This window comes from Gymnoscopelus braueri (assembly GCF_963280865.1).
Source record: "Gymnoscopelus braueri genome assembly, chromosome: 21".
Lineage (NCBI taxonomy): Eukaryota > Metazoa > Chordata > Actinopteri > Myctophiformes > Myctophidae > Gymnoscopelus > Gymnoscopelus braueri.
The window spans coordinates 23,120,996-23,145,578 of NC_137623.1; the positions used below are offsets into that span (position 1 = coordinate 23,120,996).

General features: G+C 41.3%; 1 protein-coding gene across 2 annotated transcripts in view; it reads right to left on the reverse strand.

Annotated features, from left to right (window-relative positions):
• Positions 1–2,824: 2,824 nt before the first annotated feature.
• LOC308076788 (phospholipid scramblase 2) overlaps positions 2,825–24,583 on the reverse strand; it is a 34,536-nt gene continuing 12,777 nt past the window's right edge. Inside the window, exons 4-10 of one of the 2 annotated variants that reach the window (XM_080417267.1) lie at positions 14,164–14,270; positions 13,874–13,916; positions 10,009–10,192; positions 9,349–9,385; positions 8,482–8,643; positions 6,947–7,108; positions 2,825–3,903 (exon numbers count right to left, since the gene is read on the reverse strand). In XM_080417267.1, coding sequence (XP_080273393.1) covers positions 3,874–3,903; positions 6,947–7,108; positions 8,482–8,643; positions 9,349–9,385; positions 10,009–10,192; positions 13,874–13,916; positions 14,164–14,270 — 725 coding nt within the window. In that variant the 3' untranslated portion in view covers positions 2,825–3,873. The remainder of the gene's footprint in view (positions 3,904–6,946; positions 7,109–8,481; positions 8,644–9,348; positions 9,386–10,008; positions 10,193–13,873; positions 13,917–14,163; positions 14,271–24,583) is intronic. The other variant, XM_080417268.1, reaches the window with a different exon arrangement.

The following is a 24,583-nucleotide window of genomic DNA, read 5'->3' on the forward strand; positions in this document are numbered from 1 at the left end:
GGGCTTGAAGAGACATTACGTGATCAACCAAAGAGCCAGATCCTTAAGAGCTCTAATCCTCAGCAATAATGTTGTAGTAAAATAAATTAAGACATCAATGGACTAGTTTAATGTGCTTTTGTGGACGCTAAATCGCTAAAATATAATAATCTTTTGTAACTCACCTGTTCTCACCTCCTAGCACTCCCCTTTCTTGTTGCCTATTTTGATAACACGTTTTGTTATTTAGATTTGCATTTGCTTGACCACAAATGTTAAGCATGTCATGTAGGTACTATGTTGTTTAGACAGATGCTAGGTGTGATGTTTACCTGGTGTCTTTCTTTGCACTCTTCTTATGTGACTATTTAGTGTTAATATTACTATTAGGGTAATATTCACAGAAATAGTGTGGATGCATATTTTAAATGCATAATTAAATACATTAATAAAACAAAGATTAATAAATAAAGATAAGATTTAAATGAAAATGTAAAAAAAACTAGAAAAAGTGCTCCTTGGAGCACAGGTCTCCGCCAGGTCAGGTACGTTATTGTGGCCTCCTGGTGGCGCTATAATAGGCCAATGTGAAAAGGGTGCCATTTATTCTTAGGTAGTTCATGGCAATCGGACACTGCATTCATGATTTGAGGCATTTTGTTCCAAAAATGTGTTTTGCTAAATTAGACCTGCTGGTGGCGCTATAACAAGCCAATGTGAAAAAGGGTGGCATTTCTTCCTTGGCCTAGTGGGAATGTGTTTGTGAAATTTCACGGAAATCGCAAGCTGCGTTCATGATTTGAGGCATTTTGTTCAAAACGGACCAATCCTGCAAATTTAGGAAGCCAACCTTAGCCAATGAGGATGGAATATGGGAAATTGGACAGATCCGTGTTGGATCACATGACTATAGAGATACTGTGTACCGATTTGCATGACGTTTGGATAAAATCTGTAGGAGTAATATTAAAAAATGGCCCATGTGAAAGATTTGAGGCAGAGGTTCTGAATTGTCATCCAGGGAGTGTGTGTGCACAGTTTCGCAGCGACCGGGCCAACGGTGCCGAAGATTAGCTGCTAACACACGGACAGGACACGGACGGACGGACGGACGGACGGACGGACGGACGGACGGAGGGTAAAACATACTCTCTCGCCATGCCTTTCGGCCTGGCGGAGACAATAAAAGCGATGCATAGGGAAAGGAAAGGGAGAGGAGGGGGGGGGGGTTCAGTCAGGGGGCAAGGTTTGTAGAACATTTAAGTAGTCTATGAAAGGATTCCATTTGTGGAAAAACTTAGCTGAGTTTCACAGAGAATCTTATATTTTCTAAAGAAAATAGAAAAGACATAACATCCCTGAGCCACATAGATAGATGGAGCCTTCAGAGATTTGTAGAAGTTTGATTTCGTAGAATTGACCTGAGAGGAACGTCTTGAGACACCAAATGTTGCTATAAATAGGCTCATCTACTGTGTATATCAAATCCCAGAACGTTTGACAAGATACCAAAAACTAGAAAAAGTGCTCCTCGGAGCACAGGTCTCCGCCAGGTCAGGTACGTTATTCTGGCCTCCTGGTGGCGCTATAATAGGCCAATGTGAAAAGGGTGCCAACCGTGCCATTTATTCTTGCATTGACACTGCATTCATGATTTGAGGCATTTTGTTCCAAAAATGTGTTTTGCTAAATTAGACCTGCTGGTGGCGCTATAACAGGCCAATGCAAGAAGGATGGCATTTCTTCCTCGGCCTAGAGGGAATGTGCGTGTGAAATTTCACGGAAAGCGCAAGCTGTGTGTATACTTTGAGGCTTTTTTTTCAAAACGGACCAATCTTGCAAACTTTGGAAGCCAACCTTAGGCAATGAGGATGGAATATGGGAAATCGGACAGATCCGTGTTGATCACATGACTATAGTGATACTGTGTACTGATTTGCATGACGTTTGGAAAAAAATTGTAGGAGTAATATAAATAAATGGGTTTTGCACAAATCGGCCTCCTGGTGGCGCTATAACAGGCCCATGTGAAAGATTTGGGGCAAAAGTTCTGAATTGGCATCCAGGGAGTGTGTGTGCACAGTTTCAGAGCGACCGGGCCAACGGTGCCGGAGATTAGCTGGTGACAGAGACCTTCGGCCTGGCGGAGACAATAATCACACTAGAATGTATTAAGTCTGGGAAAGAGTGTTAATGACTCAGGTTACATGGAGAAGCATCACATCTTTCACATTGGTCTGCAATAGATGGGTAGATTTCAGATAGATGAGATTTTGAGAAGTCTGTGTAATACCTTGAATTGTACGAGTTCTAGCCTTGCACAAGGTTTACCTGATCGTATTCTGTTCACGGCCTCCTCCCACCACCTATCAAGAATCAAGAAGGTTCATTTGTCACTAGTACTCATACAGGCACAAGCAGCAACGTACTAGTGGGGTAAGGGCCGCAATACTGAGCAACATCAATCTGATCTGTACTGTCCATCTCCTTATGTGACTATTTACCCTGTCATTTGATTACGAGGGTTCGTGCCATTTACTCTGATCTCACACTTCTGTCACTCCAGTTAAGAGTGCCTGCTAAATGCCTAAATTGTAACTGTAAATTGATAACTAGAGCATTATGGTTGCCTTGCACTGGCTTTTAAATTGATGACCAAATTCTGGAAATTCTATATTGTTGGATGAAGTTGGCACAATATAGCACCACTTATGGAATTCACAAGAGAAATCAAAGGCTTTATCTCTCAGCCTCCTGTTGTAATTCAATTGTTGCGAAAAACAAAGCTGCATTTCAAGTGGGTATGAACCAAACCTGGAAAGTATATATTTACATGAAAGTATATCTTTTTAATGTAAACAAAAACAGTGTTAGTGTTAAGAATATCACTAAAATTCACATAAAAATATTAGTCTTCCAGTTTACATTCATAGGATCAGTTAAAGGTGTGTAATACGTTGAATAGTGATATTACAGTATGGCATGCATTTCATCCTGAGTCGGAACTAAAAGCACAATAACATTAGACACTAAGCATTTGAATTAGTTATAGTAGTTATATGTCACTGTATTGAAGTGTTAGTGAAAGCCTTAACTTTGCTCATTCTAGTGCAGTAATACAGAGTAATTCCTTAAACCATTACACCCTCTTGTGGACAATGTCTGCAAAGTAAAAAAGTTAAATGAAAATGCCTTATTTGTTTATATTACACATACCTGCATGTGGAAAACTAAATTCTTAACATAACAAAGTAACAAATATAACAACAAATATATCAATAATATATCAAACATCCAAGCTGAAAAATCAACACATTAAACAACTCTTTCAGTTTTGACAAAATATAACAGCATGATGGATATCTTTATATAAATAAATATGTCCACAGTTATAATCATGAACAAAGCTTGCAATGAGTATTTGGTTGACCACTTATTCAAGCATGGCACAATAAAAACCCTTGCCCTTTCAAAGCATGTGTATAGATACACATTTTTCTTTTCATTCATTATGTGGTAAATGGGTGGAAGCCTTCATTGCAACCAATTTTAGCTCCGAGGGCTTTATTCCTGGATAGGCTCTGGAACCACATTGTAAACACGCATGAAGTATTTCTCACATACAGTCGCATAAACCACCTGACTGTAACCTCATAGTCCTGACCAGCCATATATTTATAGACAACAATGCACTCACAACTTCCACCCTGAGCAAATAAGGCCTAGACCTAACCTTCAATATTCCATTGTTCATAGCTTAAATTAAAACATCACATTTCCAAACCTTTTTGTTCCTTTCTCAAAACCAGCCATTTTAAAATGGCTGGTTTCTACTATGGCTTTGTGGACTTGTTCTTCCAGAAATGTTTGTAGGCAGAGGAATTATACTTGGACCTAGTTGTTGCTCTCAAAGAACATGAAATCCTGCACATAGAAAGAAAGAAAGAAAGAAAGAAAGAAAGAAAGAAAACATTAGATTAATAACTAAACTGTAAAAGTTGTTCAGTGTGTGTGTATTATACAAAATCATTGATATGTAAGATCATTTCTACCAGTTAACATGCGACTAGTATTAGTGCTACTACATATAATATGTTTTGCGTTATAATTTGGAGTAATTTTGGTTCAATTCCAAATTCCTTTCAAATATTTTTAAAAGTGTAGGGGGTTGAATGTATTAAGGGGGCTAATCAACTCCTGCTAATATGCCACATAAACATACTACACAGGGTACCTTGAATAATAACAATACTGACACAAGTCACAGCTAAATAACTGACTATACTTTATGGTCACTTAACCATGCACATTGCACACTACTTTATACGGACAACATGGCACCTTGGACACCTTAGCACGTACACTAATGTTTATAGTGTTTATCAGTGTCAGGACATTGTTCATTTTGGCATCCTGTTATTTGACATTCTAGCATCTTACATTGTTTTCTGTGGAATCTTACATTGTATGGTACTGTGGCATCTCAAAATGTATCATACTTTGGCATCTTCCCTAGGGCTGATTAATCAGTGCGAGCAGTGCACGTGCCACGTGTGCTGAACTGTCTCCGTGAGTGACCTCACTGCTGCAGGAACTAACCATGGCAAACATGGACTCAAATTGTCTGCCACACAAGGTTGTTGCAGATGGTGTGGTACAGTTCATGGCTGAGGACACTAGAGTTTAACCGGGTGCAAATGGGAACTAAAACACAGAGCTGAAAACCGCTACCTTCGATGGTTCACAGAATGGCTGCCTACCAAACAGGGTGAGGCCTGCTAACAGCACCTGCCCTGTTCTCAGCCAACTGTCGGATAATCCCAGTGAAACAGAGTTCCTCGTTGACAGTACATCAAATGCTATTATCTCATCTTGTTTAGTAAATACGATTATTAGTATGTGATAACGAAATTATTGTTAGCCAAACTCGGGCGCGGTTGCAGCAGCCAACTACAGGCGATGAGTCTCATTCTGTGGCATCTTACATTGTAACTACTGTCTGCATATACCATCACTATTTGGTATATTCAACAATAATAATAATATAACAATAATTGAGTCCCCACTCCTTTGGGATATTTTTGTCACAGCACATTTGCACATATGTGAAATTTGGCCTCTGCATTTACCCATACTAACTATTAGGAGCATTGGGCATTACTAATACAGTGCCTGGGGAGCAGTTGGGGGTAGGGTGAACCTTCTGAATCAGGTGGCCTCTCTACCCATTCAGCTATGGCCACTGAATGAGTAGTGTATGCACTACTATACGGTATATACTGATAGTGTACATACTGTAGGCTGTAAACTGGTTGATTGTGAGTAATAACCAGATCCTTCTATCTTTTAATAGTGATTGTGTTCCTACCGTATTGCCCCCTGCCTTATCAAGTGTAATCCTACTATAAAATGAGGACCTGCCCTTCTGTCTGTCTGTCTGTCTGTCCTCATCCATTTTTCTCCTCGGTGGGTTGACCAATAGATCTCAAATTGAACACAGGCATGGACCATTGGCATATGCAGGGAGTGAATTCGGCGATTCTTCACTTTCCCCAAATGTAAGCTGTTTATTAACATTTCAGTGAACTCTCACTCAAGACTGCTGTGGGTGGAGACTGACTCAGTGCAAGAGTTAATTGATCAGCAGCAGTTTCCAATTGTCTAATTGTCTCTGTGCATAACTGTAGTACCGTACCAGGTTTCCAGAAGGTGGCATACCCGTTTCCTATTCCGGTGTCATTTGTGTTTCCCGTTCAGATCTGCTGCCGAGCCAATCAAACAAAGCTATGGGACAGGAACAGGAAACTGTTATGCCCCCTTCTGGAAAGCTGGGACTAGCTCTGCATGGAGCCAATTGTGCTCTCCTCTTTAGTAGCATGCTGTACCTGGGCTCAGGGCTTTACACACACAACACCACAGAGAACGCCGTTGGAGAGAGAGCTGGCTCAACGGTGGATAGTTATAAATAACTTTGGTTAAAATGCACGGAAAGCAGCACACCCAGAAAGGATGGGCCACACGTAGCCTACTGTATATAGACATGGTTAACCATTGTGTGTGTGTACTGTACGGTCAATAAAGCACAGAAGCTTTAAATGGCAGTCGGCAACAACCCAAAGTGGCACTCAACGTCCTGGAGTGACATAACGACCAATCAGTGGACGGGGACTTGGATACAGTTAGAGTACGTGGCCATTCTCGTGCATTTTTCTCTTTGACTGAAGCAGATTTTTTTTACTTTGCCCAAAGGTAATCTCTTTATCAGAATGTTTAATAGTCCCCACTCCCCACTTCTTTGGGGTATTTTTTGTCACAGTCCATTTGCACATAGGATGGGTTAAATGCAGAGGACAAATTTCACCTAACTATTAGTAGCAGTGGGCAAGTTAGTACCATTATTACAACGCCCGGGGAGGAGTTAGCAGTTAGGTGTCTTGCTCATGGACACTTTGACACATAGACCAGGCCGGGGGGGGGGGGGGGGGACCTTCTGTTTCCCAGGTGGCCTTGTTACCCATTCAGTTATGAAAATAGCAGATCTACAAGCTCACAACGTGTCGCACTGTAGATCGACCATTTTTGCCAAAGAAGTTTGGTGTACAGGGAAAAAAAGAGCAGACCAAGTACCGAGCCAAAGGTCAAGTTTACAAAGACTTATTGATGGTTCAAGTGGTTAAATGTTTGAAAACACATTTAACATTAATCCAATATGTAGCGTGGGTCCCTGCTTCATCTCTCTCTCAGCCAGTGGTATAAAAAGTACTAAAATGTTTTACTTAAGTAAAAGTATCAATACTGCAATGTGGAAATACTCTGTCCGGAATTCCAAATTTACTTGAGTAAAATTAAAAGTATTGGTATCATTTTCAGTAGTTTGGGTCCCGGGCAAACATCTCATTTCTTTTTGGGGTTTTGAGCTAAAAGGTTTGGGAACCACTGGTCTAGTGTAGTATTATTTAATACTTACAATGAGAAAACATGCGCCGATCATTGTAGCCTTCATTTTCACGTCCAAATCCATAGGAAACTGGATACCAAAGTTGTCCGCATCTGTGAATACCTCGCGAAGAAGTCCTGTCCACTGTTTACTGATTTTCCCAATCTTGGTGACTTCATCCAAGGTCATAATCTAAGGGAGGGGGGAAAAGCACAGGGGAAATAATTGTGACATGTGTTGCGTTAGCAGGGTTCAATTTGCAAGGGGGGGGGGGGGCATGCCATAATGAAAGCTTCAGAGTAGCATACTGTATGTATGTAGTTCCAGTCTCTGGCACACCACCACACTGCAGTAGCAGTGGTGGAAAGCAATCAAGTACATTTACTCAAGAACTGTAATTGAGTAAAATCTTTAGATACTTTTACTTTACTTGTGTATTTCCATCTTTCAATACTTTATCATTCTACTCCACTACATCTCAGAGGGCAAATATTGTACTTTTTATTCCACTACAATTACTTAAACTTTAGTTACTAGTTAATTTGCAGATTTATATCAAACCTTTTTCAAAAATAGCCGATCTACAAGCTCACAACTGTTGTGAGCTTGAAGACCTGCTATTATTGAAAAGGTTTTAAGATTTTGGGAGGGGGGAAAAGACGATACATTTACTTGACTATAAGTATATTTTGATGCCAATAATTTTGTGTTTGTAAGTAAAATGTTGCTACTTTTACTTAAGTAAAACAATATACCACCACTGTGCAGTAGCTAAGCTAGCTTCATTTCCCCCCTCAGTCCTGACTTCAAAGCTGCAAGGCAAGAATTTTCCGTGGTAATACCATGCATGGGTAAGTTCCAAGGAAGGTCTGCATCGCTGACCCACATCGCCATCACAGCTCAATCCCAGTAAAACCAGCTCAACCACAGAACAATGATCACACTGTACCACACAACGAGCAGTGTGCCCCCGCATGTCGGCTTGGTCCGAGCCGTGACCCACTCTGATTGGAAACACATTTCCTGTTCCACGGCGCAGGGCGAACGGGACCAGGATCCCTTAACCCGTTAAGATCTGACGACCCGATTCCACAAAATGTCTTCTAAATCCTAAGTTTTCTGAAAAACGTATGTTGCTATACCAGGGTTGCTCAATCTTTTTTATGTCAAGGACCCCCAGTATTATATGTATTTGTCCGCGGACCCCCATCTCAAAATATTTTGAGATAAAAGGATAAAAAAAGTAAAGATTCGAGTTGAAAATGTTCGCCTAAAAATATATACATATTCAAAGATTTGTACACATTTTCACGATTTTTCAAAAATAGCTCACGAAGTAGCTCATAGCGCGGCACGAAGTGACGCGCTATGAGCTTGTATATCTAATATTTTTGAACAGCCAAAGTATATAGGCCTGTGGCTGAAATCTAAAATGGCACAGATGCTTTCCCGGTTTTAATGGGTTAAGAAAAACTGCCCGAGGGGCAACCCGGGGCGCTATACCCCGCGTCGAATTCTGTTTTCACAAATTTATTGGGTTGCTCCAGTGTTTGGATAAACCTCACCTCAAAGTCAACATCTGGCAGGCAGCTCCATCCACAGAAGGGCCCGTGGATCTTCAGTATAGGCTCCCTGTGTTCGTCCTCCACAATGAACTTGGGCGAGAAGGGGTGCCACTGCTGGACCACGTAGCCCACCGTGTTCCCGGGAGGGGCCTGCACCTCCAGCTGAGTGACAAAAACAACAGTAATCAGATCTACCGTCAATGGGGTTAATACAGAGAAATCGTTGCTGCCGGGCAGAAACCTCCTATCTCCATTAGAGTTCTCAACGGGCATGAAAATTAAGGCCCGGCCCGAACTGGGCCGGCCCGAAAGATTACCAAAATTTCAGGCCCGAAAGCCCAAAAAAATAGAAAGAAAAAAAGATTGGCAGTAGCCAGCCAGTAGGCTGCGCCAGTGGCTCAAATTATAGCAGAGAGAGTGAGTGTGAGTCTTCTACATATTCTAACTTTTTGTGTTTTTTTGTAAATTAACGTCCTACTTGATCATACTACAGCGTCACACAAAAGCATCAAAAGTAGCAGATCCACAAGTTCGAGCTTCTTTTGAGCTTGTAGATCTGCTACTTTTGCTGCTTTTGAATTTGAATCCTGATTCAGTAGTACTGTAACAGTTTTGGACATATGAGGTTTCCACCCGACAGAGACGAAATACTTTTATGCATGCGTTTTTCCATAGAGAAGATGCTGTATGTGAAAAGGACTTGATGTATATTGGTATTTATGTGCACAATAAATAAATAAAAGTTAAACATAAGCATAATAATAATAATAATAATAATAATAATAATAATAATAATAATCAGTAAATCGAGACAAGAACCCTTTGTGGGTGTAGCATGGCCTCTACCTATATAAAATATTCACTCACCTCCTGTAGACAGCAAGGGAAGCAGCAGCCCATGCACCTGAGAGTAGGGGAGCAAGTGTTAATTGAACTAATTGATTTAATCCATTATAAAATCAATCGATAATCAACAAGTTAATACAAATAATTAATCCCTATTTTGAGCATAGGGGGAAAAGTCTCAAGATTTTTCAAACATTTCGAAAATAGCCGATCTACAAACTTGCAGATCGGCCATTTTCTCTATGTTTGGCAAAGTATAAAATAATTCCTAAGGGTAGCTCTCCACCGCACGTCGGCGACGGTTAAGTGTTGGAAAGCATCTGTTGCCGGACATCTGCTGTTGAATGGGTGGTGGCACTGTCAAGTCGGGTCGCAAGTTGTAGGGAAGCATCGAAAGTCGGCTTTCGACCGTCGGATAGCAGCAGGCTTGTTGTTGAGAAAGACATCAAGCCATAGGCTATTTTTAGCACCATAGTAGCCGTCTGACGGTGTCGGATTTCAGTTGCATTCAGCAACTTTTTTTCACACCTTCCAAACAACTGATCTCCTGACTTCATGCGGCTGCCAGTCTGTAGTAATCTGTAGTAATCTGCTTGGTGGAGAGCTACCTTAAGGGCTTAATCGATTATTTGATCAATCGAAAAAAGAAATCAATTGAGTAATGGATGGCTGCAGCCCTACTTGAGCGGCCGGCTGACGCTGATGACCTCCTGTCCAAAGTTGTCCAGGACGCGGATGGTGAACGGGCGTAGCGGGCCGCAGCACTGTCGACTCAAACAGTCGTTCTCCTCCACGGCGTAGAAGACGTTCTGGCCCATAGCGTTACGCACCTCGTACTTGTTGTTGCTCTCAAAACCTATGAGGGCTGTGTGGATGAACAACACATATCCATACATTGTTGTTATGACAAAGCAAATTATTATGCCATTAAGTAGCATAGGGATGCAACAGTTAGTCGAACTTATCGATTTAATCGATCGTTCGAACTTATCTTGCCACATTAATTGACAAGCACACTCATGGAGTGTACACGAGTGTATGGAGGCATCTCCAAGCAGACACATGGCCCAACTAACTCCACACTTTCCCGAAAAATTCCTCAATATTCAATAACAGCTGCTTCCCATACCGTTACTGTACTTGCACAATGTACAATTAATATGAAACGCATTATGCCCCAATACTTATGCAAATCACTTCCGCAAGTAGTGCAACGTCAAAATGCTCATCATCAGCTTTTGGACAACAGATCTACAAGCTAACAACGCCTCGTGCGTCGACACGCTGTTGCCTTGTAGATCAAATCTACTGCTAACAGGCAACAGCCCCTCCCCCTCAGATCTACAAGCTAACAACGCGTCTCGACCGCACGTAAGCACCGCATTGATTGCTTGAAGATCTGTTGTGTTCATCACACATGCTCCCAAAGTCCCGCCCCCTTTCCTCTTGGCAGCGAGGAGATCCTCGCCATTGTCAGAATGTCAGTATGCACAACAGCAGTAATGGACGGACAGTCAGACTCTGGATATTCCAAACCCAACACGGTGCAAACTAAAGTTATTTGTAACGTTTACAATGTTCGAACGTCACTCGATATAACTTTTAACCAAACGCGGGTGAAACAGTGAACGCGTCGCCGCATAAAGAGTGCACGCGCACATGGACGAACCTCGCGTATCGATCAGAAACAAACAATCATTCACACCTCGCTTACAAAAGCATATCAACAGCGTGAATTAACATAGGAATGACCGGCCTGCCTGGATGTATATCAATGATCCATTGTGTGACCTGCTTAGTAGTCTACTGCAGTGGTTCTCAAACTTTTTCATGTCAAGGACCCCCAAATTGACACTTATTAGCCCGCGGACCCCTATTTGAAAAGATAATTATGCCAGGGACTCCCACAAGGGAATATTTTTTATGACTCTAGCAGTGATTCTCAACCATTTTCATTTCAAGGACCCCCAGTTTGACATGCATTAGAGGCTACGGACCGCCATTTAATGGCATTTCTATCTCTGGGACCCCGATTTATATGTACTGTAACTCTGAGAGTGTACAAATTTGGTTCCTAACTATCCATTATTTAGCTGGTGACCCCCTGGAACTCCCTCAAGGACCCCTGGGCCTGGGGGTCCCCGGACCCCACTTTGAGAACCAATGGTCTACTGTAGGTGTATAGGTTACTGTCAGCAGTGGTGGAAAAAGTACTCAAATATTTTACTTGTAAAAGTGAATACCGCAATACAGAAATACTCTGTTACAAGTAAAAGTCCGGTATTTCAAATTTACTTGAGTAAAAGTACAAAAGTATTGGCATCAAAGTGTACTGAAAGTATAAAGAAAAGTACTCATTATGCAGAATGTTCCATTTCCTAAGTGTTCAACATGTATAAAAATCTTTAGAAAATAGCCAATCTACAAGCTCACAACAAGTCGCAAAGCCACACGTTGTGAGCGTGTAGACCGGCTATTTTCAAATAGCCAAAGTATATAGGGATAAAGTGGTTAATGCAGGTTTTGTAATAATTATACACATCTACAGTTTACTAAAGGACAATATTTGCCTCGGAGATGTAGTGGAGTAGAAGTAAAAGTACTGAAAATTTAAGATAATTCAGTAAAGTGAAAACTCCTCAAATTTGTACAGTACTTGAGTACAAACAAATACATTATCTATCTATCTATCCATCAGCATAAAAATCTACCTATCTGTCTGTCTGTCTGTCTGTCTGTCTGTCTATCTATCTATATCTAGCCTGTCTGTCTGTCTGTGAACACATTAATTAATAAGATAAGTATAATAAGTATGATGATTCATTATATTATTATATGATTATTATATACTGATTATACGTGCCCCATGATTATTATACGATCATATATCTTATAAAAATATAATAATCATATGATATAATTAATCATCATATAAGTTATTAATAATCATAATAAAATAATCCTAAAAACTAACATAAAAGAAGAATCGTGACAAATATCGTCTATCGTGATACAGCTTGAAAAATATCGTGATAGTATATTTTATGTGTGTGTGTGTATACATATAAATGGTAAATGGTGGATTTATATAGCGCTTTTATCCAAAGCACTTTACATACTGTAGATTGGGTGACATTCACCCATTCACACACACATTCATACACCGATGGCAGAGGAAACCATGCAAGGCACCAACCTGCTCATCGAGAGCAATTAGGGGTTCAGTGTCTTGCTCAAGGACACTTCGACACTAACTCTGGGGGAGCCCCCCCAGAACTGGTTCACTCTAAACGGCCACTCTACCCCTGAGCCACTGCCGCCCCTATATATATATATAGAGATATCCAGTAAAGTACATGTACTTATTTACTCAATTTCATTCATGAATCCCAGGATCCATTCTCTTTTGGACTCCTCTTAGGACATGATTATGTCTCCTACAGACTACGACAGACTACTTTACAGGTCACACTTGGACCATTGATATGCAGGAGTAGGCAGCTTTAGCTTTGTAAAAGGTGCGAATGGGGCAGCCAATGTATCACTGCAGTAACGTGACCGGCGGCCGGCGGCTGTGTCTATTGAATTATTTTTTCTGGCAAATCTTCACTGACCGGGCCATGGCCCCACTGGCCCTCATGACGCTACGCCAGTGATCGGCGCTGCCAAGTGGGCGCTATGTGGGCGTGGGCGCTAGATGTTCGGCCCGCGCAGCTAATTTAATCGATTGTTCGATGCTTCGATGATTTAATTAAAAAAATGTATTAATAATCGATCCCTATTTTGGTCATGTCATTATAGGTGAAGATCTTCACACACAAAAAGTTTAAATATCTACAAGCTCACAACGTGACACATTGTGATCAGCGCATTTCACGTTTTGCTCGACACCGTTATGTGACAAAGTAATAGGGTTTAAGTGGTTAATCGATTCATTGATATATTAAGTAACCCATTAAGACCTAAGACTTCTACAAATGCCTTCTAAATAAGTAGTTCTCAAACTTTTTTGATGTTCTATATTGTCTGAATCAACTTTGTTTATGTTCGTTTATGTGCTAAAAGAGTGACTTAGAAAGCTGTTTCACTGTACAATGCAAGTCAATGAGGGGGAAATAACAGACGTAATAAGCGGACGGAAATAAGCAGACGGAAATAGCAGACGTAATAGCAGACGTACATATTTTAATGACGTACTCATTAAAATAGCAGACGTACAAGCTCGCATCGCGGCTTGAGCTTGTATATCTGCTACTTTTGAGAACCACTGTTCTAAACCAAATTAATGTTCTAAATCTAAAGAGTTTTATGAAAAAAATATCCAATCTACATGCTTGAGCTTGAAGATCGGCTATTTTCGCTGAATGTTCACCCCCAGAATAAGTACACTAGGGCTCATATGGTTAATTGCGTTTATTTAGATTATTACAGTAAGAGCTAATTTATTCGTTGTCGTATGACCATGTCGCTTGACAAAACTGGTTTGCATCGAGCCATGTGGTTGTGCTACAAAGCATACATACATTAAGCTCAAATGTTTACATACCTTCAATGGCCTCCACCTTCTGTTTGACGAGCAGTTGATCCACCTAATTAGATCATTAATAAAGTTAATACATGTTTTAGCCCTCTTCAGGAAGCTAATCTCACTGTCAACAGGGGCTGGTCAACTAAAGTTAGGACATTATTTGTTATTGCTTTTTTGTGATCGAACTGGTGACATTGTTATATGCTCTCTTTGGGTTGAGGACAAAATGTACACATGTAGATCCTTGTATGTATTCATTTAAGTGGAATTACTATAATTAAAAGATTTAGAGTAGCCTTACTAGTTACCTGAGTGAGGTATTCCAGTCCAGGTGGACAGCCAGGCATTCCAGGGTTGGGCACATTATACATTTCCATTGTAGTTTGTAAGACCTTAAGGCAACCTGACAATAAAACTGACAATAGAAAAAGAGTTTAAAAAAGTAATTAAAATGTATCCATTAAAGGGCAAGACCACATTGGTAGAGGTTTGGGTTGTGTAGTTACCTTGACATGATGTAACTCCAAAGATGGACAAGAAATCTAAAAGAATTGCTCCATTGATTAGAAATTGATCATTCAAAATATGCTCCTCATTGACTTACACTGTACAGTGAAACAGCTCTCAAAGTCACTCTTTTAGCACATAAACGAACACAAACAAAGTTGATTCAGACAATATAGCCACCAAACCCAGTACTGTTTGTTTGTTTAATAAAAATGTTAACTTGATTTACCTATTTTATTAGGAAGAAAACCCGGACTGGATCCGCGGATCCGGATCTTCAGATAGTAAAATCAGCAGGAAATTGGATTTTTTTATTGAAAAAATAAACAGTACTGGGTTTGGTGATGTTCTATATTGTCTGAATCAGCTTTGTTTGTGTTCGGTTACGTGCTAAAAGAGTGACTTTGAGAGCTGTTTTACCGTACAATGTAAGTCAACGAGGAGCAATTATTTACACCATGGCAAGTTTAATACACAACCCAAACTTCTTCCAGAGTGGTCTTGCCCTTTAATGGATACATTTTAATTACTTTTTAAACTGATTTTTTTATAGTCAGTTGTGTTTGCAGTATTATATATTATATAGCATCACATACATGCACTTAACGTGACATTGCATTTAGTTATATATATGTTTTAAACAAAAACAAATTAGTTGCAACACAAAAGAAAGACAACTCAAAATAGTCAACCAAATGATCACACAAATACGAAATAGCAGTGCAAGTTAAACATTAGAGAATGGATTAACTGTGTAGCTAAACATAATTTGTTTTAATGACTTTTAACAGTAAGAAATGGCGCCATCGTGTGCTTCTTTACGGTACAAACATACTCATACATACTAGTCAACAAAATCACAGCTTTTGTAAACGGATAATCGACACTCTGCTGCAGACCCCATGTAGACTTAAAGACCACCTTCTGTTCGTATTAGTTTACATGGGACTGAAGGGGATTCATGGAAATCCTCTTACTTTAGCCACCGTAGTTCTAGTTGAGGTTGACTTGACACACATACAGTGTTGCCATGTAGGCTTATTATAAGCGACTTTGGGCTTCTTTTTCTGTGAAGTTGCTTGTAAATATTGGTGGTTGCAGCGTTTTTTGGGGCTTAGTTGTTGTAGTTGCTTATTTGGGCTGGATTCCAATGTTTGTTTGTTTTTTTTGTATTATGGTTGATTGAAACCAGTGGTTCTCAAACATTTTCATGTCAAGGACCTCCAAATTAATATGTATTTTGTTCCAAGGACCCTCATACAAGATTTGTGTTCACAACGCTCACAACGTGTCGGTGAGCTTGTAGATCTTCTATTTTCAAACAGCTGTGATCTAGTCGCTCCGGGCTTGTTTTCATAGACCTGGTTGCTTATTATCTCATCAAATATGGCAACACTGTCTGCACACACAATGCGCACATGTAGGCCAAGCCTGCTCGTTTGTAACGGTTGTCTAAACACTCAATCGTCATCTCTCACTGTAGTTGTTCTGTAGAACGATTCTTTACAGTGACTACATCGTCATTTTGCTGTGACGACAGTGACGTTGTTTCCCACTGTTTGATCCAAAACATCAGAGGGTTTTGGAACACTAGCCAACAACATTCTGGCCACAGACGACGAGTCGACTAGCTCCAATCGGAACCTCTCCCTCCGCTATGTAGCTCCGAGATGAGGTCCCGCTGCGTTGGGTGCCGGCAGAGTGCGACACTGGTGAACGGTGGCTAATATTGTTGATTCTTACCCTTTTCCGCATATCGTATCCAAAAAGTAAAAGGTATTCCCCCTACTCTCAGATGTTTCACATTTTAGCTGTAAAGAACATTTTACCAACGGGTTAAAACAAGCGTTTAAATCGCTTTTTTAGTCAGCCTGTGGCCAGTTAACCCCCGTCCGCATGCGCAGTACAGCTCCCGTTAAGGTTGCAATGGGAACGCATGGCACAGGCTGATTTAAAAAAGCGATTTAAACGCTTGTTTAAACCCGTCGGTTACATTTTCTTGATCGCTAAAATGTATAACATCTGACAGCAAGGGGGACGATCTTTACTTTTTGGATAAGATGTGCGGAAAAGGGTAAGAATCAACTATATTGGCCACCGTTCACCGGTGTCGCACTCCGCCGTCACCCTACGCAGCGGGACTAAATCTCGGAGCTATACAGCGGAGGGAGAGGTTCCAAACGGGGCGGAGACGACCATCTCTTGCCACCGACGGGCTGCTATTATTACGACAACAAGAAGTCACTCCGTTATCAAATATTAAATACACAGTTAGATTAGAGCCTTCTACACAACAGCGTTCCGTCAAAACGAGAAATACTCACTGCGATCGATTGATTTGGCGTAGGAAAAAAACAATAATAATAACAGCCCACTGACTCCTAGTCAAAGTGCTCTGGAATAAACTTATGATATCATTGGTCGACGTCACTGCGTTTCCTATTTCTATGAGCCAATCATAAGACGGGGAGAGAATTGTCTAGACTAGAATCTAGACTAGCAATAGAATAGAATAGAACAGTGGTGGTGGAAAAGTACTCACATGTTTTTACTTAATAATTTGGAAAAGATTTGTGTTTGAAAAACACGAATCTAAATATTTTCAGATAGGGTCCAGTGTCTTCTTGAAGAAAGACTGTATGTTCAACTTAAAGTTATGGGCCACAACCATCAAAATAAAACCCACTATTGGTGCAACATCTATTGTTTCATTGTCTCCGCCAGGCCGAAAGGCATGGCGAGAGAGTATGTTTTCCACCCCGTCCGTCCGTCCGTGTGTGTGTGTCCGTCCGTCCGTGTGTGTGTCCGTCCGTCTGTGAGCAGCTAATCTCCGGCACCGTTGGCTTGATCACAGCGACACTGTGCACAGACACTCCCTGGATGCCAATTCAGAACCTCTGCCCCACATTTTTCACATGGGCCTGTTATAGCGCCACCAGGAGGCCGCTTTTTGCAAAACAAATTTTTTGAGAGTACTTCTACAGATTTTGTCCAAACGTCACGCAAATCGGTACACAGTATCTCTATAGTCATTACACGAAATGGGTCTTTCAGATTTTTCACATTCCATCCTGATTGGCTAAGAATGGCTTCCAAAGTTTGCAGGAGTTCTCCGTTTTCAACAAAATGCCTCAAATCATGAACACAGCTTGCAATTGCCGTGAAATTGTGCACGTACATTCCCACTAGGCAAAGGAAGAAATGCCCCTTGAAAATTTTCAAATCAGCCTCATGGTGGCGCTATAGCAGGCCGATTCGTGTTTTTACCTATAACTGCACCGATCTGTGTACAACTTTCTATGCGCACTCCCTAGAAACCAAGGAAAAACGTTTGCCCTGCATTTCTCACATTTGCCTTTTATAGCGCCACCAGGAGGCCGACTTGTAGAAAACATTTTTTTATATATTACTCCTTCAGATTTTATCCAAAATTCACGCAAATCGGTAGACATGATCTCTATAGTCATTTGATCAAGACGGATCTGTTAGATTTTTCATATTCCATCCTGATTTGCTAAGATTGACACCTAAAGTTTGCAGGAGTGGCCCGTTTGGAACAAAATGCTGCAAATCATGAACGCAGCGTTCGATTGCCGTGAAACTTTCCACGCACATTTGCACTACGTTGAGGAACAAATGCCACCCTTTGAACATTGCCCTATTATAGCGCCACCAGGAGGTCGATTTTTGCAAAACCTTTTTTAAAATATTACTCCTACTAATATCCAAACATCACGCAAATTGGTACACATGATCTCTTTTGGTCATGTGATCAAGACGGATCTGCTGTTGTTAAAGCTTTTGGTTTGTAATTCGGTCAGATTACTTTTTTCATGAACGCAACGTCTCATTGCAGTGAAACTTGGCACACACATTTCCACTATGTTGAGGAACAAATGGCACTGTTTTCCATTGTCTTATAATAGCGCCACCAGGAGGCAAAACAAAAAACATGTTTATATTACTCTTACACATTTTGTTGAAACATCACACAAATCGGTACACATTATGTCTATAGTCATGTGATCAAGACGGATCTGTCCAATTTTTATAGTGTATCTTGACTAACTCTTGAAGACAAATGCCCAGGGGCGAGTACACACACACACACACACACACACACACACACACACACACACACACACACACACACACACACACACACACACACACACAGGCCAGGTAGCCTCATACAATCCGGCAACAGCCCACTCCCCACCCTAAACCCCCCCTTGCTTAAGTCAACAACTGTGCTTGAACAATGCCTCCAGAATCACAACTTACATCTGGCATAGGCTTCTTCTAATCAACAGACAACTGAATTTAGAGTGGGAGTGTCTTCTCTCACCCAGCAGGACATCAGCAGGACATCAGCTGATAAAGAGTTGCCCACTCATACAGGAATGTTCATTTATCCTGCAAATCATGAACGCAGCGTTCGATTGCGGCAAAACTTTCCACGCACATTTGCACTACGTTGAGGAACAAATGCCACCCTTTGAACATTGCCCTATTATAGCGCCACCAGGAGGCCGATTTTTGAAGAAAAAAAAAAAAACATACTCCTACTAATGTCCAAACATCACGCAAATTGGTACACATCTCTTTTGGTCATGTGATCAAGACGGATCTGTCTGATTTCTTATATACTATTGTGGTTGGCTAGGACTGACATCTAAAGTTTGCAGGTATGGCCCGTTTTGAACAAAATGATGAACGCAATGTCTCATTGCAGTGAAACTTGGCACACACATTTCCACTATGTTGAGGAACAAATGGCACTGTTTTCCATTGTCTTATAATAGCGCCACCAGGAGGCAAAACAAAAAACATGTTTATATTACTCTTACACATTTTGTTGAAACATCACACAAATCGGTACACATTATGTCTATAGTCATGTGATCAAGACGGATCTGTCCAATCTTTATAGTGTATCTTGACTAACTCTTGAAGACAAATGCCCAGGGGCGAGTACACATGGGGGTGTCTCAAGTCCCATGTGTGTTTATAGTCTCTCACACACACACACACACACACACACACACACACACACACACACACACACACACACACACACACACACACACACACACACACACACACACACACACACACACACACACACACAGGCCAGTAAGCCTCATACAATCCGGCACCGGCCCACTCCCCACCCAAATCCCCCCCTTGCTTAAGTCAACAACTGTGCTTGTCTTATCTTATCTTATCTTATTTTATCTTATCTCCTCCCCCCTCTCTCTCTCTCTCTCTTTGTTTCTTTCTCTCCCATGTTCTCTCTATTTTCTCTCTGCCTCTCTCCTCTCTCACTTCTTCTAACCTCCAACTCTACCTCTATCTATCTCCCACCAACCCTCCCACACTGTACTTTGTGGTACATGTGAGTCAGATGTAATGCATGTAATAAGTGCGGTGTTAAGAGCAGCATATCGCCTATGGAGTGACAGCAGAGCTAAACTGTAAAAAGCTAATGGTAGTAACACTATACTAATGTATGGTGACTACACAGTACATGTTGACCAGGTGTTCGGGTTTAAAGCTGGGGGTCCAGATTGCCGACAAATCTCTTTTGAAATTGTCCCAGTTTTTACCACAATAAAAATAATTATAATACTTCTTTTGAGTGCTGATCTTATACAGATGTTTATCATGTTCTGTTCTGTTGGAACTAGGTATGCTAAGTGCAATAATAACAATAATAATAATACTAATCCCCCATCCTGAGGAAAACGCGAGGTGGGATAAACATTTTTTTTTAAAGTTACAAAATACATTTAAAAAAATTGCAGATGTACAAGCTCACAACTCATCGCATCGCTATGTGGTGTGAGCTTGTAGAAATGGCTATTTTGAAAATAAGGCTTAAAGGAGTAGTTCAACCCAAAAATTACTTATTGTCTCCGCCAGGCCGTAAGGCATGGCGAGAGAGTATGTTTTGCACCCTGTCCGTCCGTCCGTCTGTCTGTCTGTCTGTCTGTCCATCTGTCCGTCTGTCCGTCCGTCTGTCCGTCTGTCCGTCTGTCCGTCTGTCCGTCTGTCCGTCTGTCCGTCTGTCCGTCTGTCCGTCTGTCCGTCTGTCTGTCCGTCTGTCCGTCTGTCCGTCCGTCTGTGGACAGCTAATCTCTGGCTCCGTTGGCTTGATCGCAGCGAAACTGTGCACACACACTCCCTGGATGCCAATTCAGAACCTCTGCCCCAAATTTTTCACATGGGCCTGTTGTAGCGCCACCAGGAGGCCACTTTTTGCACAAATTTTTTTTTGACAGTACTCCTACTAGTGATGTGCGGGTCGGGTTTTTTCATGACCCGCCCCGCCACGCCCCGCCACGGAACCCAACCCGCCTCAACCCGCCCCGCGAACCCATATATAAATCTATGGCTCAAGCCGCCCCGCGACCCGCGTGGGGAAAAAAAGATAATCATCATCATAATAGCTCAGATTTATATAGTGCTCTTTTAAGTACCCAAAGTCGCTTTAAATGTTTACAGTAGCACAACATTGTCATGGGCTAAATAAACAAGCATGTTGTTCAAAATAGTTTGTTTTTGGGTTTTTTCGTGTGAGAGCAGCTGACCCGCTCACCCGCAGCCCGCATAATTGCCTCTGAAATCCTGACTCGACCACCCACGCCACAGGTTGACCCGTGGGACCCGCGGGTTACGGGTCGGCCCGCTCATCACTAACTCCTACAGATTTTGTCCAAACGTCACGCGAATCGGTACACAGTATCTCTATAGTGAGTAGTCATTAAACAAAGCTGTTTTTTCAGATTTTTCATATTCCATTCTGATTGGCTAAAAATGGCTTCCAAAGTTTGCAGGAGTGCTCCGTTTTGAACAAAATGCCTCAAATTATGAACACAGCATGCAACTTCCGTGACATTTTGCACGCACTTTCTCACTAGGCAGAGGAAGAAATGCCACTTGAATCTTTTTAATCAGCCTCATGTTGGCACTATTACAGGCCGATTCGTGTTTTTACCTATAACTGCACCGATCTGTGTACAACTTTGTATGCACACTTCCTAGAGGCCAGGGAAAAACCTTTGCCCTGCATTTTTCACATCTGCCTTTTGTAGGGCCACCAGGAGGCCAACTTATGTAAAACACATTTTTGGATATTAGTCCTTCAGATTTTATCCAAGTTTCACGCAAATCGGTACACATGCTCTCTATAGTCATGTGATCAAGACGGATCTGCTAGATTTTTCATGTTCCATCCTCATTGGCTAAGATTGACATTGACAGTTTGCAGGAGTGGCCCATTTTGAACAAAATGTTGCAAATCATGAACGCAGCGTTGCGTTGCGGTGAAACTTTGCACGCACATTCGCACTACGTTGAGGAACAAATGCCACCCTTTTAACATTGGCCTGTTATAGCGCCACCAGGAGGTCTAATTTAGCAAAACATTTTTTTAAATAAAATGCCTCAAAACATGAATGCAGTGTCCGATTGTCGTGCAAGGCCTAAGAAGAAATGGCACCCTTTTCACATTGGCCTATTGTAGCGCAACCAGGAGACCACAATAACCTACCTGACCTGGCGGAGACCTGTGCTCCGAGGAGCACTTTTTCTAGTTATGTTATGAGATAGTAACCTATTGTGGAAACCTGCCAGTAAGTTGTTGGTCATGATTTTGGCCTCACTTTTCATCTAACATAAAAATAATTGTCTTCAGTATTATTTGTCAACCATGCGTTTAGATAGTATGGGGCTGTGATGTGATGTGATGGGAAGGGAGTATGTCAGCTGTGGCTTCTGTGTTGAGATGTGGACAGCCCCTCGGTTTGAAACTTGTGTAATTTATGCTTGTATTAGTACTTTGCATTTTCCAGTGATGTGCAAGTCTGTGACATTATTACCAGACGTGGTGGTTTATTTTGTTGTGGCATTGTGAGGAAGGAAAAACGTCCAGAAAATCCTGCAATCCCAAAAGTTAAATGGTGCAGACAAATGCAGTGAGGTCAGTTGGTCAGACAGGTGGTCAGTTGAAGCCAGGGGTGGATTGGGCATCTGGCATATCGGGCATATGGCCGGTGGTCCGCAAATGATGATTTTATGAATGATAAAAAATAAATAAATAAATGAATATATATATATATATATATATATATATATATATATATATATATGTATATGTATATGTATATGTATATATATGTATATATATATATATATATATATATATATATATATATATATATATATATACATACATGTATGTATATATTATTATTTTTTTGGATCATTGCGGTAATTTCCGGGTTGCACAGCCCAATTCTTTTTGCCTTAGGATAACTTAGGATAGTTACGGGCTATAGTTTGGGCTTGTTGGCCTCTAAGTGGAGAGGGCCAATCCTTCAGTTGCACCGGCCCACAGAGCAGAGAGACATCACATGATTGCCCTACTGGCTTGTCTATCATCTGAATACCGGCCTAGTGGCTGAATCACAGGCTACAGTGGTCCAGGAGTTTCACCCAAACATATAACAGCTGATCTACAAGCCCACAACGCGTCGAAGCGCGTTGTGGGCTTGTAGATCTTCTATGTTCGGTGCGAGTAACGAAACATAAATAAAGGCATACATCTGGCAGAACACTCGGCAGAGAGAGAGAGAAACGGCTCTAATCTGATGGGATGGCTGGCTGACACTTGTAGAAGGATAGTTTAGCATGTGAAGAAGGTGATGTGGTGACTGGTGAGCACAACAGAGGACCGTCCGTATGCCTTCCTTATCCAACATTAAACAGCAAACTCTGCATGGTCTGTTGCAACTAACTATGTCCAAATATACTTCAAACAATAATAATCCTATACTATCCCAATTGATTGATTAGATGCTTATATTAACCACTTAAGCCCTATTTTATACTTTAGTCATACGATTATGTCACACAAAAATAACTATCTACAAGCTCACAAGTCAGTGTTATTGTGATGTGGTGTGTCCTTGTAGTGTTGTTGTGATCTGCTATTTTTGCAAATAATTAACATTTCTGCCAATAATTACATGACAAGTGCCATAAGTCATCCCTGTTGCCCAGGCAGCCCATATGGGCTTAAATGGCATTGATCAAACATATTGTTTCAGTCACAGTGTTATTGTTTTTACTGACCTTTCAAAATGTTCACAGGGTCATACATAGCTGTTATTAAAAACACTGAATGACTTTGCCGTTACAATAAAACAACTTAATTATTTCCATACACACAGTACGCAAATTACAGCCTTTGCCATGCATAAGTTAGGCATATCCTGTTATGCCATTCTCATCCTCAGCCTATAGATCTAGCCTATAACAGATGCATTCTTAGATCATTATAGCCCACTCTCAGTGGTGTGTTCTAGGTTTTTTCGGGACGGATACGATAATCATTCCCTGCACGACATGCGTGTGGTCATGGAGATACGCTAGCATGTTTTCAATGGATGAAATGGTTAGTATAGGGCTACACTACGTATAGTGTAACACGATAGAACACACCACTGCCTACTCTTGTTTTCTATACTTTAGCAACCTAAAGTTCTGACTGCATGCCGACCCATTTTTGGATGTAATCATGTTCATACTTCACCCATTCATAATAGTCCTCTACTGCTCATGTCCAGGTTTGTAATAGGTCCATTACATAATATCCAGTGGAGATGATCTCCCCAGAGTAGGCTTGCTTGCTGCCAGTGCCATGATGTGCTTTAGCTTGCATCCTCCTTATAAGCAACACACTCTTATTGTTTGTGAGTGTAGGCTAACTATCATATTTACAGTATGGGTTGTAGTTGTGTATGGGTCGTGTAGTTATCATTTATTGCCAGACCCAGGGGGTCAGGCCTACATGAGGCTTTGTCTGTCCCTCTTTTCCTCCCGGTCAACGTTTTTCCTCCCGGTTCAACGTTTTTCCCCCAGGCCCCTCTTTTCGATTGGCCAAGCTTAGCGTGACGTAGTGCTCTGATCTTCAGATTTCAACTTATAAAGTGGTTTGTAGGTGTGTTACGTACTAGGAATTTATTCTGGGTCTGGCAGAACCAGGTCTCCTGGTCTTTTTGCCAGACCCAGGGGGTCAGGCCTACATGAGGCTTTGTCTGTCCCTCTTTTCCTCCCGGTTCAACGTTTTTGTCCATATATGGTGCTTACATGTCCCTCTTTTTGATTGGCCAAGCTTAGCGTGACGTATGCTTTTCACCTATAAAGTGGTGTGTT